The sequence below is a fragment of the Vigna umbellata genome, chromosome 5 (assembly GCF_029865625.1).
Source record: "Vigna umbellata cultivar VRB3 chromosome 5, Vumbellata_1.0, whole genome shotgun sequence".
Taxonomy (NCBI): Eukaryota; Viridiplantae; Streptophyta; class Magnoliopsida; order Fabales; family Fabaceae; genus Vigna; species Vigna umbellata.
The window spans coordinates 70,084,446-70,102,797 of record NC_142169.1 but is presented as its reverse complement, the minus strand read 5'-3'; the positions used below and the strand labels follow the sequence as shown (position 1 = coordinate 70,102,797).

Here is an 18,352-nt window from a genome sequence, read left to right as displayed (position 1 = left end):
CTTTGATGATATTCTTCCTATCGAAACTCAACAGGACCAATGTTTAACATATGAGAAAAAGCTTGCTAATGTTGTTTAAGGATTATGTTCTCTCTTTCTCATAGTGCATTTTGCGTTACTGAACAAAAATCCAGACTATCGAAGTCGTGAAGTGTTAGATTGCATAACACACTAAAATTTACATGATGCCTTGACAAATCTTAAACATATTATCCTAACTATCAAAGCTGTGAAGTGTTAGATTGTAACATACTAAAATTTGCAAGTATCACCTTCACAATCATATACCTTGATCTTAGCAACTTGAAGGATCAAATGAATATAGGCTACCATTGACAGTAACACGCAAATTTGTTCCAGCACGCCTTTCGGGCCAAGCTTCACCATACAAACCTCAGCTTTTTGCAAAAAGCACCCTTGGTAATTGATTAAACTAAGAAGAAATTACTAAATTTGTCCTTCAAAGTGTGAGGCAATGATTAGTTAATCTTTAAAGATAAAAAATTGTAGAGAGATTTCCGAAATTGCATTCTTCCATTAGCTTCTACTGGTTTTCTCTATCTTTTATTTTCCAGCTTTTGCATCTTTTCTTAAAAAGCTAATAGAAATCTTAATTGTTTGAGTTTTTCTTTCGTGCTTTGCATCAAGACCGAGCGTCCAAACTAACGACTCATTAAAGCTCTTAACGAAGATTGACCACCCGGCTTGGAGAACAAGGGGTCTTCGGCAAACTCGTGGATTTTAACGAAAAAGCATGATGATGGTGTTGGGTCTATTAAGGAGGAGGTTCCCTTTAGGGAACACAAATACCAATAACATCTAAACCAATTATATAAAGTATCAACACTACTCTTTACCCAAAGCTTTAAGACAATGAGTTAAGAGATTTTTCATCTTTATATATTGCTTTACTTTCTCATTTCTATTCAACGTGTGACTTGGGTTCACACTTGAATTCCCAAAAGATAGCTCTTAATTTGAAAAACCAGGAAGTCCTTTTGGTAATGATCGCATAAACCTAAAGTATAGTTTGTCATTCGAAACATGGGATAGTTGTAGCACTATGTTAGTTTCTTGGTTTTATCGTTCAATTGCTTATTCATCCAAGCATTTTGTGGATAGAAATAACAACACCAAAAATATGACAAGATCTTAAACAACATTATTACCATGCCATGTGTAGTTACTTTGAGGAAGAGAAAGATCTAGGGGCAGAGGTTGTAGAGGAAGAAATTATAATTTCAAACCATGCTCATGTTGCAATCACGTTGACAATTGTTACATAAAAAAACACAATTTCCTTCCAAGTTATTACAGGAATTATTGAATGATGCTACTGAGGAGAATTTTACATGCACTGAAGTTTCAAGTCTGGCTTTGTTATTCTCCATCAGTTTTCAATCTTTTAAACAAATCAATCCAATAAATGTTAAACTTCCTCGTGATAATTAGGTAACTAATAACCACCATGTATGGAATTGTTTATTTTACATGATAGTCTTCTTTTCACTCATGTTCTATATATTCATTCTTTTAATTTTAATTTGATCTCTAGTTCTAAATTGACAATCTTGATTTCTTGTAAATTAATTTTTTGTCACATCAAGAACAACAACCTTCAAATATAATTGGTGTGACTGAACTTCAAAGAGGTTATATACAATGAATCTAAATAGTAAAACTATTTTGCTATATATGTTTTCAAAATTCTTATTTTCTTAATAATATTGTAAAACATAAATCTAGCTAGTACTTGGCATTATGGACTAGGTTTCTTATTTTTCACCTTGTGAAATATGTTATCTTGCTAAAAAGAAAGCTTAAAGTTCCCTTGAAAGTGTTAGTACATTCAATACATTTGTTATACTATGCATATGGACGGATTCTACAGCTACTTCTTGTCATAAATATTTTACCTAATAATTGTGGATGATAAATAAAGCTTTACGCTTTGGTTTGAAAAACTCGTACTCTTTAATGGACAAGAAAATTGTATAAAGGGATTAAAAAAAAATAAAAACACAGTAAGATTAAAGATTTTTAAACAAAGTATGTTTTTCATGGGAAAGATTTTCATTGAAGTTCGTAACTTAATTAATTTTAGCTTGGAACTGTGGACGGTAATGGAAGAGTTGGAGTGATGAGTTTCTGCTAAGGTTGGTAGAAGTATCAGAGTTGTGGTGGTCCTTGGTTTGATGTCATACTCTTCTGCTTTCTGCAGCATGGAACAGAAGAAGGAATTTAAGACTGAACCCACTTAAATAATGTCACATGCCATCCCTCAGACAAAGCAGTGTGCGTATGTAGAACTCATGCAATCATCATTAAGGAAGCTTCGATCAGTCATGTCTGCTTCCTTTAATCATCTTCTAATTCTACCTCCTACGTGTTGCATAATCATACATAGTCTTACACAGCATTTAGTAATTTGATTCTTGTATGTATGTGTGTTGATTAGTTGATTTGCTGAACATGTAAGAGCAATGCTCCGCAACTTGTAACAGTTGTCTGCATCGATCTCTCCCCATTGATTTTAGCCATTTTTGTGTATCAACTAAATACCTTTGATGCATCGCTATCCAACTACATTTTCAGCTTTTCCACTATATACCTAACGCCCATGCTTAAATAGTGGCTATAACCTTTTTACAGAAGACAAAGAAAACGACCATATCTTGTAACAAAGGGTGCCCTACTTCTTCAGCCACCTAATTTTCTGTGGAGGATACAGACGAGGTGCTCCTTTGTATTTTTCTTACTCCCATCACTCATATTTGGCTAAGGTCAAAAATAATGAGTGGAGGATAAAAGAAGAGTTCTTTAGTTTTGATATTCACACAGAGCTTGGTTCATTGGGGAGACATAATAACAATGATATATGAGTCTAACAATATAAAGGATTGACACCACTTTCTATCCAAAAACTTAAAAGTAATGGATTTTTCATCTTTATACAATGTTTTACTTTCTTATTTCTATCCAATATGTTACTTAGACTCACACTTGGATTTCCAACAATAAGAAAATCCAAAGATACAAATAATACAAGAAATCCATGCTCTAATGTGATTTTCTGTGACATGTGCTTGTAATCGATTACAGCAAAAAGGGTTAGCGTCGATTTCTCAGCATTAAAAGCTGAAAAGGACGTGATTTTGGACTCTTTAAAGGTCATATACATGTAGACATATGCATAATACATAAAATGACAAAAGGGTTCCACTCTTCCAGTGAACTCATTGTTATTTGTTACATACATCATAATGACAGCACGTCTCTCTTCTATTCTATAGTCACTTTCTGGTTCCTTCCACTTTGAAAGCCATCGTTAGTGCCAACTATATCTCTCTAAGCATAAGATTGATAAACACAGTCCTCCCTCAGAATATCTTCATATTGTGATGAGCCTGAAAAACGCGAAGAGGACAATGAGGAACGGTTTCATGTGCCCCTCTGAGGCATCAACAGCAGTTTGGTCTGTGGTTGTGCCTCGGAGTAGGAGTAAGATACATAAAAGAAGTGTTTCTCTGGATGATACAAGGTTGTTCAACTGTTCCAGCTACTCCAAACTTGTTCACTCTGCCACTGCCACCTTCAATTCAGCAGCTCACAAGAAATGTGACTCTCTCTCTTCAGCAAACATCCAGCAGAGTAGCCAAGATCAAGACAATGGATCAAGCCAACTTCACAAAACGACAGCAGATCATGTCTTCCAGGTTCACACTTTCTCATTCCATGTCAAATGCAATGCAAATTACAAACATTTCCTTCATTTCTTTTTTGTAAGCCATTCTACTCGTTGCAGGAAAAAACTTAAGACAGAAAGTATTAGTGTTTGAACCATTCGGATACTTATAGTTTTTCCTTCCTTGTTTTCCTACTAATCTTTTGTATTAGGAATATTATACGTATATTTCACATGTTCAAGACACTGATTATATATTTAATCTTTATTCATAAAATAATTGAAGTTATGGGAAAATGCATCATTAATCATGTATGGGACAACCTAATAACCAATACAATTAAGTTCTCTTGTGGATACGATTTTGTGCAACCATATTTTGTTTGTACAGATTGATTTTTTTTCTTCTTTTGTACAAATTAATAGTATTTTTTGCAAGCTAACCTTTCTTTCTCTTACATGATTGTAGAATTTTTTGTACTGTCCTTTGCTTTACCTATTCTGTTTATATCACGCAAATGATGAGTCCCTTTGGGAAAAATTTGAAAAAAGTGTTACGATTAATCAAAGCAAGTCCTTAAACTTTAAGAAAAAAACAAATGAAAGGACCTATTCTAATTCTTTTGTATAGTAGTTCAAAACTACCAATTCAAATTCTTAAAACAGTAAGTAACTGCTGTGAGCATATTAATATAATGAGTCCAAAATAATAGACAGAAGAAAAGGAAATGGATTTCCATTTTCTTGCTGCACATGTCAGAGTATTTCCTTTTCTGCCACTACTGCCAGTATGGTCAAATACATTGGTCAACTATGCCTCAACAGTTGTACATTTTGTATCACTGCTGAACTCTGCAAAGCGACGTAGAGCACTAATTATCTCCCCTCCTAGTTTATACGCGTACATGCATACGTTAAGCTGCAATTTTATAATGGATAATGAAACTTTTACAATAATTTTTGATAATATTTTAACATTATTGTGTCATTTTGCGATTGGTCTATATTAGTGTTTATGATTATTATTATTATTGATTATAAAATAATTTTAGACCAATCGACATGTAAATAACGTTAAAATATTGTTAAAAAAATATTGTCAAATTATTATTATCCTTTTATAATACAGTTATACAGTGTTTGTATCTGCTTTTCCCTTTCATTCATCAAATCACTTTTTTTTTTCTCTTATCTTTGCATTTTACTCTCTAATTTTGAAGGGGTTATGTTATGTATGTGTTTATGTTCAGGTGGTTGTGATGAAGGTCTCTATTCACTGTGAAGGATGCGCTGGTAAAGTGAAAAAGCATCTGTCTAAGATGGAAGGTTCATTGCATATATATTTTGATAATCTGAAATTGATAAAATTTATATGTAGGTAGAAATGGTGTAGTAAGTAAAGTAAGGTTGTGTTTTGAACATATACAATGCAATGTCAGGAGTCACATCATTCAGTGTAGACGTGGAGTCGAAGAGGGTGACAGTGATGGGATACGTTTCTCCGGTGGGAGTTCTTCAGAGCATTTCTAAGGTCAAGAGGGCTGAGTTCTGGAATTGTTAGAGCCACTGCACTAATGTTCCAAATTTTTCTTGCTTTTACCACTGCAACATTTCATGTTTGTGCTTAGATTCATGTTGGATGACTTGGTATCACGTTAAAAATATCAACTTTTTTTATTTCAAGCAAATGTTCATTCATACTGCTATCTTATGGCCATTCAGTAAAGATGGAATGGTCAGACACGTCACAATAATAGTTACAAAATGTCATTCTAAGTTAGGATAATTAGATTTAATATTCATTCCCTCCCGATAAACTATGATTATTATCAAATAGACTATAATTAAATAATTACTTATTTCAAAATTTATAAAAGACAAAAAGACATATGATAACATTTAATATGTATTTATTATTGTAACGGTCAAATATTTGCTTACTTATAAAGGACAATTAGAACAATTAGAACCAACCATAATCATAAGGTTAGGACAAAATTTGGATTGTCAAGAGAGATTTAGTGTCGTCAAAACGAGTAACCCGATCCACCACGGGTTAGTCACTTAGTGAGTCAATCCAACCTAACTCATTTATCAGCGAGCCAAAAAAATTTGAATCCGGTTTGGCCCACCATGGGTTGGTGAGTTAAACGGGTTGATTCACTGAGTCACTTAATTAGAATTTTTTTTTCAAATCTAAAAAAAATTATAATTCAAATCTAAATAAATTTCACTCTAAAATGATGTTAAACTTCATTGACAATTCAAAATTAAAAAAAGTACCAAACAATCCAAATGTAATCCAAAACCAAACACAAAAAGCGAACAAATAACTTTATAAACTTGATCATTTTTGTGTCACTGATCCAATTATAATATTAAAATCTTGAATAGATGAATCCATAATATTTTTCTCTCTTTGAAACACATTTTTTTCTTCTAATCTATAACACAATAAAAAAGTATTAACTAATAATATTGAAACATAAATTAATAAATAATTAAATTAAATTAGATAAGTTAATGAGTCAGTTCACCACGATCAGTTCAATTTAAGTAAGCCGAGTTTTAAGTATACCAAGTTAAAAATTGACCCGTATCAAAAGACGAAATTAATCCATAGGTTCTAACCCATTTTAACCGCGCTAAATATAATAAACAACTAACCACAAACTCATAACCCAAACAATACTTAAATAGAAATCAATGCAACAACAGCACTGGCCTCTCACAAGGCTACTCACGAGTGCTTCAACTTGGACTGGGCCTAGCTTCTTCGTCGTGGCCCGTGGCCCGTGGCCCAATAATTTATGAAGAAATTTTTTCTTTGGACGCTGCAGTTTTTATCTTTTCACTCACCAGCTTCTTTCTCTGGACTTGTTGTTGACATAAATAACTAATCTTTTACTTTGTATCTCGATAAATTAACAAAAAAATGTTTTTATTTATATTTAATCTAATGAAAGTTTATTTTTGTCAAACGGACTAGCTGGTGTGGCATCAGAAATAACGGACAGACCATAAGATTCCCTATTTTGTTTCTTTCCCTTTGTAGTGTAGAATCTAACAATTTAAATACCACTGCATATTATTTTTGTTATGATATTACGAATGAATTTAAAAGGAAAATAAACAAATGAATGTGTACGCATGAGACAAAGAGACCATGCAGAAGAAATCAACAACATATATCCAAAAGTCTACATCAAAAATTCATTTTTTTTTTCTAAATTAAGAAAATGATCGTTTTGATAGTTTTCTATCGGTAGAGTTTTCGTTGCTATTAAAGGAGGTTTTGAAGTTCAAAATTGTCTACAAACTTCAATTCATTCTGTGTGTTTTGCGTTAGAGATTAAAGGACGCTGCGAATTTGAAGCTTCTCCACCTCCAAATTCAGCAAATTCTTATTGTTGAAGCCATTGGAGAAGCTCCTATAACGTCATGGTAAGTTTGAATTTTACTCCTGCTTCTCAGTTTTTTCTTTATTACTTGCTTTTAGTTGATCGGTAAATCAAATGCAGAAAGTGAATTAATCCATTTTTGTCAAAAATCTAAATATGAATCGAAATTTACAAAGTAAATGAAAATGAAAAAGTTGAATGGTATATAAAATAAATAAATAAAAACACATAGATATTAAATCTTGTGCATTTAAATAGGTGAAATTGGATGAATAAAACAGCTGAACTAAATTTGGTATTGTTTGTCTCTTTTCTCTCTTTTAATTTGTGAAAGATTAAAATGAAGATTTGAAGTATGTGCTTACGAAAATTTGACGGAACGTGGATCATTAAAAAAAGCTTAGCGATTGATAAATAAAATAGTAGAGTGAATTAGTCATTGACTAAGTCAAAATAAAGAGGTGCATGCGCAACAAAGCAATGGACACGTGGCAGTTAACCAGTGGTTCAAAAGATGCAAAATTCAGGTCTCATTCTGTATATTCAAATTCAATGAATTTAGACGTGCTTTCCATAACCAAACTAGTAAAAATGAATGTAGACATATCCATATTTTTCAAACGAATACTCTATAATTTGATTTTTTTTATTGTTCGTATTTTCGTTAATTTAAAACTCATATCATACAATTTAGAGTATTCAAAAGTAATATAAAACTTATTTTTATTCAAAATAAAGTTTAAAATAGATTTTCTTATGTATGTCAATATTCTATGAATCATACGAATGTGTAAAATCATGTAAAGTAGTTAAATTATGTTAAAAATTAATGTTCTGGTTGGTAAAGAGAACATCGAATGAAAAAAGAAAAAGAAAATTAAGTGAGAATGACAACTGTTTGATGAAGATAAACAAGTAAAAAATGAGTAAAAAAAAGATTATTTGATTAAAAAAATAGATAAGAATAAATAATATCTCACTTTCGTCTATTAAAAAAAATAAAGAAAAATGCATTCCATCCTGAATAAAAATTTCTTGTCATAATTAATGTTAACCGGATAAATTTAATTGTATATTTAAAAATTAGAAGAAGAAAAAAATAATTGAATAGTTTTATTTTATGTGAAAAGTCGGCAACATGTGTCACATAATGATAATAAATTAGCAGTGTAAGAGATCATGTCAGCGCGCTAAAAAATAACATACCAACTTAAATTTATAACAATATAATAATAACACTGAATTATATTCAGATAGGTTAATTAAGTATGTTATATTAATTTAGGGCTATGAAATTTTTTCTGTAACGGTTTTTAAATAAAGCGTCTTAGCATTTGAACTTTAATAACAAATATATGCAAGATTTAAAAGGTAATGTTATGGGCGTGAATAAAACAACAATTAAACTATTTTATAAAAATTCAAATTAATACAAAGTTTTAATAAGACTAAATAATAAACAAATACACTGTACAAAATTAGTTACTCCTGTGTCACGCGCACTGCAAGAAAACTTATAAAGAATATAATAACCACTTTATAACTATAATTACATATTTAAAATATATATGTTTTTTTATTAATAACGAAAAATAAAAAATTTATGATGATGACGTATAAAATAATCTTTAAAGTGAAATCACTTTTAATATTGATGATGGTTCTTTTTCGTTTTTTCTGGTAATGAATCAGGATTATTGTAAAAATGAAGTGGTAGTGGGTTGTTGAGAGTTGAGAAGTGATGGAGAATATACAAACCATAATTTTTCATATATTACATTTTTTTTTACTGAACTTTATGTTTTCCTTCGGATATGTAACATCCTAAAATATATCAACATACCATATAATAGAATATTAACATTTAATAATAACTCAGATCAGTCTTAACATCTCAAAAGAACGTACGGTTCTGGCCAAACGGCCATACATAAGCTACCAAAATAAATCTGTATCAGATGAGAAGAAACGTGACCGAACGGTTTACAAAAGCCAAATACCGAACGGTCACTTAAACAAAAGAGAGGAGGTGACCGAATGATCACCTCAAAATAAAATACTAACTACAATCCAAACGCTCCTACTGTTCGGTCTTCACCTCTACATCTACCAAGTTTTCTTCTTCCAGCGCCTCTTCCAGTAGCGCGTCTCCATCTGCCCACATCCACACGGATGATCATTGCAACGACAAGGACGGACGTACAACAAGACAACACAAGAAAAACACAGGGTAAGCTTATATAATTTAATTCATGCATTAACATACATATATAATAAACAATCCACCACGCAAGAGAAGTTCAACATATGTATCATACCAAGCCTATCACTAGACTGACCGTCCGGACTGTATGACATCTGTGTAGCTACGACGTTCGTGCACCCGGGTGGTGTAGTAACTGGGATACACTCAACAGCTACCACCCGAGGTTAATCCTATCTGTCCGAAGTACCCCTAAGGACTAGAACCTCCTGCCGTTCCCACACATGAACTACTCCCTTCTACGTGAGGACGAGTACTCACGGAACATCAGGATGAATCGACAGCTTTTGATCCATGTTGGTGTTTATGATTATTATTATTGATTATGGAATAATTTTGGACCAATCATAGAATGACACGTAAACGATGTTAAAAAGTTATAAAAAAATGTTGTAAAGTATAATTATCCTTTGATCTTTGAAGACAAAATTAGGTTGAGAATAAAGTTAAATCACTATGCAACTATAAATGGTAAACAACAAAAGTGTGATAGATATCATAATGAGTGGGCTATTAGGTCAATAATTAATCTCTGTTATCTAATCTAGGGTTGCCCTATGTGATTTTTAGGGTAATATGTAAATTAGTTACACAACTAAATTTAAACAAATAGAAAAAGAAACTGTAAAAAGATATTAGATTGCTACTTGCCAGCATTTTCTTGTTTTTATTTAAAATCTGCCTAAACTTTTTCTTATTTAATTCCAAATATGATAAGTTGCCTATAAAATTTGTATGCAAAATATATTTTCAATTTTCTCTATCCCATAAGAAAATCCAACTTTGTAACGGAAAAACCCAATGAAATTATAACTTTTAATAGATTGTGGTGAATTTTCTTTATAAAAGTAACTTCCTTTTCTTAACTTTGCAATACATTATGAACGTTTTTGTTTTTCTTTAAATATTTTACAGTATTTATTATATCATTTATTTTATTTTTCCATCCTTAATTGAATTTATTGAAGTTATAAATTTAAAGAGCAGTTTTATTAAAATTATTTAACAATAAAAAATTTACAAATATCGTTTCTCACTCCTGTTTTTATTTCTCTCATTTTCATTCATCAAATATCTCATCGTTTTGTATTTTATTAGTTCATTAAGTGCAAATTATAAACAATAGAAGAAAGTCATTATCCATAAATAATCAACATGGAGTAATGTACAGAACAAGTGATCTGGTCTTAGTTTTATTATTTCAAGATAGCAGATTAACAAAAAAAAATAAAAAAAATTCAAGCGAATATTATGAGATTAGCATGCGAAGTAATGAATAATAAAATAAATCTGCATGTTGGAGATGAAAATCAATGAGCTACTTCCCCAGTTAAGTTTTTTGGAAAAAGAAATACTTCTCAGACCAGTGCTTAGGAAACATCAAACATACGATAGCGTGAATAATAATTCAGTCGAAACAATTTTTTAAAAGAGTTTCAGCTTTATAATTTAAGTTTTTATTTCTTGAAAAAATGAAAGGCAACCACTGAGTCATGAGATTCTGGTAGCCATTTTTAATGATTATTTGGGATCATGTGTGTCCGGTTAAATATTTATATATTTACTTCTGTATAATGATTCTTTAAAATTTATTTGAAAATAAAAGTATGAAAATATTTAAGAAAATAGACACTTCTAACAATTTTTTTTAACATATTTACAAGTATGTTTTGGTTTACCAAGTCGAATTTAGATATTTTCTAATAAATCTTGAAGCTTAAGCTAATGTTTAATTTTCAATATTTTTGTTGTTGTTGTTTGGTTTGATCATAGTACTACTTGTGGAAAGTATTCACACGTTAAAGTTAGTATTTGTTTAAATACTCTAACATAAATATGTATTAAAAATAATTAACTATCTTGATGTCAAATATGTATTTATAAATTTTAGGATAGATTTTCGATTAGTATTGATCTAATTACGATTTAAATAGTAATGATTTCACTTGAGCTTTGTTCACTTGAATGGATTTAGAAGGGAGTGATCGAAGAGATTTGAGAGGATTTGAAAGTAAATTTTTTGTTTTTTATTTGAGTAAATTTAGAGGTAAATGAGAGTGGATTTGGAACTAAATTTTTTTAATTTGTCACATCAATCAAATCTTACACTAATTCTCATAAATTTTACTTTCAAATCCACACTCAGTTACCTCCAAATCCACAACAACAAAATTTACCTTCAGTGATTATTCTTAATACTAACCTTGTTTATAGTCTCGACAACCAATCCACCAATCGTTTTATATAAAACTAAAAGACTTGTTAACTGTTCGGTTTGTAATACTATACATATTGTAATAAGTTATTTCGTATAAATAGTAGAACTTGTACTATTTTTTTTCATTTTTAATACTGTTTAACTAACAGTAGAACAATGTGTTTAAAAAGATATATTGAATAACATACTATTGAACTAATTAATATTTGCTAAAAAGAATTTGAAACAATATTTTTACAGAAGGTCCAATTTATTCTAGATTAAAAGAAAAAAAAGTCTGGCGGCATAAAAGAATCCAGTGTTTTTTGGTTCTGTTTTTATAATTATTTTGGAAAATGATAGCAAAACACACGAAAATCACAATTTAAAAAGCGCTGCTTATCTTTAAAAAAGTACAATGAACATACCATTAATTCTGCATGGCATTTTTTACAACAAAGATTGAGAGAAAATAGATTTTTAAAAAAAGCACAACATGTGTAATAAGTAAATGATTTAATTTAAAGAGATAAAATAAAAAACTATTTATTACATAAATTAATGCAAATAAATTATCCTTACATATGATGTATTTACAATTATCTGTCACTTTCTAAAGTATAAGACGTATATAATCTCCCAACTAAACCTACAATGGATTTATAGTCAACGCTATGCAAATACGCTTGCTGTAATCTCCTTATTATAAATTAGCAGTCAACGCCTACACTCCATTCATTTTTTCATGAACTTGGACACAATACTGTCCCCATTCATTCAAACCAAACCCTATGTCTCTGCCTATTATAAAATTTACATTTTGGTTTTATTTTTATTTTTATATACTCTCCTAATCGTACCTTTACAACAATTTATAGTTTTTCTATTTTTCCTCCTATCATCAACATTTTCTAATTTATCGGTTTCTCTTTTTGAAAATTATGTTTCCTTAATAAATACAGTGGATTTTATAGGGCATTTAATTTCAAGAGTTGTTTTTTTCAGCTTTAATTTCAAGAGTGTAATGAGTTGTTTTTTCTTTAAGATATCTGATTGCCAGTGTGATATTCAATTACATTTTTTTTTTCTAGAACTAAAGCCCCCAAATAAGGAATAAACAGAGTGTCATGATATGTTCAAAGATTATTGCGAAATAACTCTTGATACTCAAATGTTTCAGTTTATTGATGATTTATGTTTTTATTTAGTATCGCTAAATTTAATGAAAAAATATGTTAATGATTATAAGTGTAATGAAAGATTTTTTTTTTGGGAAATGATTTTTTGAAAATATTACAATATGGTAAATGCAATGACATTATCTCATCGCATGTTGTTGTTTATCTTTATACAGCAAAGGGACAGGTGTTTGGTGTGTAACAAGTAACAAAGTGAATAATTTCACTTAGAAAACTGACAAAAGTAAAGATTAATAATATTATACTTCTCTGAGAAAAAAATGATCAAATAATACATACTTGTAAATGTAAATATGTTAACTAAAAACCATGTTTTATTTCTAATGAAAAACAATTTGATTTAATTTTCTGTAAGGTTTATATGTATACCATGATGGAAAAGCCAAGTGAAACTCTTCTTTGTTCTTTGCTTCCGTAATTTTTCACACATTGCTCAGAGACTTGTCTATACCTAAAAGCAAGTCCCTGCGACATTCAATGAATAACCAGCGTGTAACATTCGAGAACAGAAAAAACACACTCCCACCAAATGTGTACATTAATTAATAATCATGGTCAATGGCAATAATTAACCTTATCTAGGTGTCATTCATAAACAGAAAAAGGAGTTCAAGTGAGAATTCGTTTTGAAGTGTTCTGTTTCATAACCCTTTTTCTATGTTCTCATTCAACCTTTTAGCCCTCCCACTCAAACCATGTATACGAAATCCTAGGTACAAGTTGCTGTGGTTGACTTGCATTAATAAAGAGAAGTACAATTTGTTTAATCGAAGTTGAACCTCACACATTACATCAACTATAGTTGACATTGCCCATCACTTCTCATTTATGATCCTATATAAGCATTTGTCTCATCTCAGAAATAGCAAGAATTTGAGGTATCAGAGTTTGTAACATCATTTGGTATGTGTTTTACTGTTCAATTATTTGCATTTAAGAAAGTTCTCATGACAAAACGTGGCCATGCAGAAAATGGAATGGTGTAGTATACACCACACAGATTGCATAACGAAAGTGTTGTGTGGTTTGCAGGTGAGAGGTTAAATGAGTCAGCGTGTGGGTGACGAGGTGACAAGGGCCGTGGGAGAAATAAGAAGTGGAGCATCTTCACGCAGACATGGAGATACTTTGCCACACATTCATAAGGTGGGATCTCCTCCTAAGCAGCCACTTTTCAAAGAGATCAAAGATTCTCTGGCTGAGACTTTCTTCCATGACAAACCCTTAAGCAAATTTAAAGACCAGAGCTTCTTTAGAATCTTTGTATTAGCCCTGCAGTCTCTCTTCCCCATTTTAGAATGGGGAAGAGATTACAATCTTAAAAAATTCAGAGGTGATTTGATTTCTGGTCTCACTATTGCAAGTCTCTGCATCCCTCAGGTGAGTTTCATTCTCAGCTATTTCTTACAAATACCAAAACTGTCACGTCATAAAAGGGTTTGAAATTCGCTTTTTAACGATAACTTTTTGTGTAAATGCATGACAGGACATTGCATACGCAAAGCTTGCTCATTTGGATCCACAATATGCACTGTGTAAGAATCTTGATTTATTTTAAGATAAATTTTGGCATCTTACAGTTTCACGACTTGGCTTTTCCTTCACTGTATGCAGACACAAGTTTTGTGGCTCCTCTTGTGTATGCGTTCATGGGAAGCTCAAGAGACATTGCAATTGGACCGGTAGCGGTTGTGTCCCTCTTGCTTGGGACAATGCTGTCGGATGAGATCAGCGACATCAAAAGTCATGATTACCTGCGTCTTGCATTTACTGCCACCTTCTTTGCAGGAGTTACTCAAATGGCACTAGGTGTTCTCAGGTATATAAAGGAAATGATTCTCTTTTCTCTTTCATTCGTTTTTCTTTCTTGCTTTGCCTAAATTCTTCTCGTCCTGTGTTTCAATCTGAACGTGAATTTTGCAGGCTTGGTTTCTTGATTGACTTTTTGTCTCATGCTGCTATTGTGGGATTCATGGCTGGAGCTGCCATTACAATTGCACTGCAACAGCTTAAGGGTTTTCTTGGCATAAAAAACTTCACTACGAAAACTGATATTGTTTCTGTCATGCGCTCAGTGTTTCAATCAGCACACCACGGGGTAAACTTTCGTTTTGCTTACAAATTCACTTTAAAATGGCGCTCGTCCTTAATTTGCTCGAATCTTTGCTTGCAGTGGAATTGGGAGACAATACTCATTGGAGTAGCATTCTTGACTTTCCTTCTTGTAACCAAGTACATCGTAAGGATGCAACAACAATTTTCCTTCTTTGATGCCCCTTTTCTTGGAACTTTCATCATCATAACTTAAATTTAACGTTGACAGGCTAAAAGGAATAAGAAACTCTTTTGGGTGGCTGCAATTTCTCCTATGATATCTGTCATAGTGTCTACCTTTTTTGTCTTCATTACCAGGGCAGACAAGAAAGGAGTGGCAATTGTAAGTAGCATAACATCGATCGAGTGGTCGAAACAAAATTAAGCACTGCGAAACTAAAAGTATGTTATTTCAGGTGAGACATGTTAAGAAGGGTGTGAATCCATCATCTGCCAACGAGATATTTTTCAGCGGAAAATACCTTGGCGCCGGTATTCGGATTGGTGTGATATCCGGAATGGTAGCTCTCACGGTAAGCAACTTTAACTTTCCTAGTTTAGACAAGCAAAATTCCCTTTTTTTTTTCATTCTCTTGCGGCTAAATTCCTCAAATTTTAGGAAGCCGTAGCAATTGGGAGAACATTTGCTGCAATGAAAGACTATGCACTGGATGGTAACAAAGAAATGATGGCAATGGGAGCAATGAACATGGTTGGTTCTCTAACATCTTGCTATGTGGCAACAGGTAGAACTTTAAATCGTGTTAAAGCATCTTTACACAAATTTCCTCCACCTAAAACTGTCATACTAATAGAAGTTGTTTGCAATCTTTATGTAGGCTCATTTTCTCGCTCAGCGGTGAACTACATGGCCGGTTGTAAAACTGCAGTATCGAACATCGTTATGGCGGTGGTTGTGTTGTTGACTCTGCTACTCATTACGCCGCTCTTTAAGTACACTCCAAATGCGGTGCTTGCTTCTATTATAATAGCTGCGGTGCTTGGCCTTGTGAACATCGAAGCTATTATTCTTTTATGGAAGATTGACAAGTTCGATTTTGTTGCTTGCATGGGAGCCTTGTTTGGTGTGATCTTCAAAAGTGTGGAGATTGGCCTTCTAATAGCGGTAATAAGAAAATGAAGAGAAGATTGAGAAGGAGTTTCTGTCATTTTTTCATAATCGATTTAGCCTTATTCTTCCTTATGCAGGTGGCCATATCTTTTGCCAAAATTCTCATACAAGTGACAAGGCCAAGGGTTGCAGTACTAGGGAAGCTTTCAGGAACTACAGTTTATAGGAACATCCAGCAATACCCCAAAGCAGCCCAGATTACTGGCATGCTCATTGTCAGGGTTGACTCTGCAATCTACTTCTCAAACTCCAACTACATCAAGGAGAGGTAAATGCATGTTTTTTTCCTAACAGATACGTGTGTTTGTAGCATTGTAATTTGGGCTGAGGAATCATTCCATCACAATAAATATGCAGAATTTTGAGATGGCTGAGTGAAGAAGAAGCCCAAAGGACAGCAAGTGGATTCCCCAGAATACAATATCTCACTGTGGATATGTCACGTAAGGGTTCCTCAGAAATCCTTTCATCCTGTTTTCCAAGATAAATTTTTCATGAATGATTTATTCACCCAACCGTGTTCTTCTTCAGCTGTTACTGATATTGACACAAGTGGCATCCATGCCTTGGAAGAGTTATACAAGAGTCTCCAGAAAAGAGAAGTCCAGGTAAATAATCATTGAATTTAGCCTTTCTAATTTCTGTAGAGATTCTTTTGAAAAAGTCTCCAGGTACAGATTCTCTTAAAATTTGCCATAAATTGTGAGGAAGTCCAAGGTCATCTCCTATACCATATTTGTTTGACAATGAGTGAACTAATTAATTAAATGAGTTTGTAAAGTTCATTTTTTGTTTTGTTTTTACAGCTTATCTTGGCAAACCCAGGACCAATTGTAATAGAGAAGCTCCATGCATCAAAGTTAACAGACTTAATCGGAGAAGATAAAATATTTCTAACAGTGGCTGATGCTGTTTCAACTTTTGTTCCAAAGGGTGAAGGAGAAGTATGATGGAGTAGAATACAATGCTTCAATTCAACCGTTGAAGGAAATGAGTAGAAAGTGTTACGTAGATTTGTGTCATCAAAAGTTGTGTTTGGTTTTGTTCATTCTATAACCCCAGATGATGTATATACAAAACAAAAGGGATAGAAAAGTGTGTCATGGTTTGGTTGTGGTATATATGTTTTTACCTTGTGTTCGTATCTTTACTTTGTGGAAGTAATTATTTTCTTTATGAGATGCATCACATCTGCTCGATGGTTGCAGAAGAAATAAAATCGATTTCATGATTTGATAAATTTCTGAATGGATATCATCATGACGACCTAAGCATGTATATTATACCACATGATTTAAAATATGACATACTTCAATCATCATCAACAATTATTGGAATATAAAACTTGTTAAAATATGTTATTGCATCAGAGTCTACATAATTAACCTTAAAAAAATCAGAATCTTCATGAGTTGAGGTGACATTTTATAGTATTGTGTGATTGGCTTTTGGGATGTGGAAATGGTGATATGGTTCTTCCTCCAGAGATCTCATTCACGAAAATATGACTTTATCGCGATATCGATGTGTTTTGAGATTTTTAAGGTTTTGAAAATACAAGACCTACAAGAAGCATCATCTTATAGGGAGGACTAGTCCTCTTATTTCATTCATACGCTCTCTGGGTAAAATAAAATGTGATTAAAATATTTAAATATTTATAATATTTCAATTTTAATTTTTTTAATTTAAATAATAAATAAATGTATAGTTATCTTGATATAAAAGATATTTTTAAAAGCTAAAAAAGTATCTTAAAATTATTTTTAATAAAAAAATATTAAGAAAATATTTTAAACTCGTCGGTTACAAAGCCAGCTTTTTTTTATGGGTTGTACCAAAGATATTTTTTAATTAAGAGGGAAATATTAATTCTTTTCAGGGAAAAAAGTATATATAAATTCATTTTAATTTATATTAACATAAATTTTAACTCTTTGAATAAAATTCATTAGAATGTTCATTTTCTTAACTTTCATATTAATTAAGTATTAATTCTCATGTATTGATCAATATCTCTGAAGTACTTCATTCCTATAGTACAAATTTATAAATAATGTTTAATATAATTTTGTATTTTGTCAAATAATAAACAATTAGCAGTTGCTGACTACAAGTATAATTGCGTATAACATACTCGAAGTTTACTATTTTCTCATTCATACGATATACAAGAGAGGAATTTATTCATTTCTTTATCCATTCAAACAATATATATTTTCTAATTTATTCTTTCATTTTTCCCCCTACGTTTCCCCTCTCATTCAAATAAATATTAAGAGAGAGAAGTCCAACTAATAAAAAAATCTCTAATTACACGTATTCTTTAACACGTCGTAAAATATGGATTTATTATTATTAATTTTGCAGATGCTGTTTCA

At 31.7% G+C, this 18,352-nt stretch overlaps 2 protein-coding genes across 4 annotated transcripts; both read left to right on the top strand.

Moving 5' to 3' along the window:
• The first annotated feature begins 3,306 nt into the window (after positions 1-3,306).
• LOC124821892 (uncharacterized) lies at positions 3,307-5,383 on the top strand. 3 transcript variants are annotated; one of them, XM_088115355.1, is made up of 3 exons: positions 3,307-3,716; positions 4,936-4,978; positions 5,064-5,383. In XM_088115355.1, exons 1-3 carry the CDS (start codon positions 3,402-3,404, stop codon positions 5,213-5,215), a joined length of 510 nt encoding a protein of 169 aa, XP_087971481.1. In that variant the 5' UTR covers positions 3,307-3,401; the 3' UTR covers positions 5,216-5,383. The 3 variants fall into 3 exon arrangements, with proteins under 3 accessions (XP_087971481.1, XP_087971482.1, XP_047149792.1); XM_088115356.1 differs by having other exon boundaries at positions 3,310-3,716; positions 5,125-5,383; XM_047293836.2 differs by having other exon boundaries at positions 3,319-3,716; positions 4,936-5,011; positions 5,125-5,383.
• An 8,165-nt stretch (positions 5,384-13,548) lies between these two features.
• Positions 13,549-17,211, top strand: LOC124821893 (high affinity sulfate transporter 1). The gene is made up of 14 exons (XM_047293837.2): positions 13,549-13,648; positions 13,778-14,125; positions 14,232-14,280; positions 14,360-14,564; positions 14,669-14,843; positions 14,919-14,984; positions 15,069-15,182; positions 15,256-15,372; positions 15,459-15,585; positions 15,679-15,965; positions 16,049-16,239; positions 16,329-16,414; positions 16,503-16,579; positions 16,778-17,211. The coding sequence occupies exons 2-14, from the start codon at positions 13,790-13,792 to the stop codon at positions 16,919-16,921; spliced, it is 1,974 nt and encodes a 657-aa protein (XP_047149793.2). The 5' UTR covers positions 13,549-13,648; positions 13,778-13,789; the 3' UTR covers positions 16,922-17,211.
• The last annotated feature ends 1,141 nt before the right edge of the window (positions 17,212-18,352 follow it).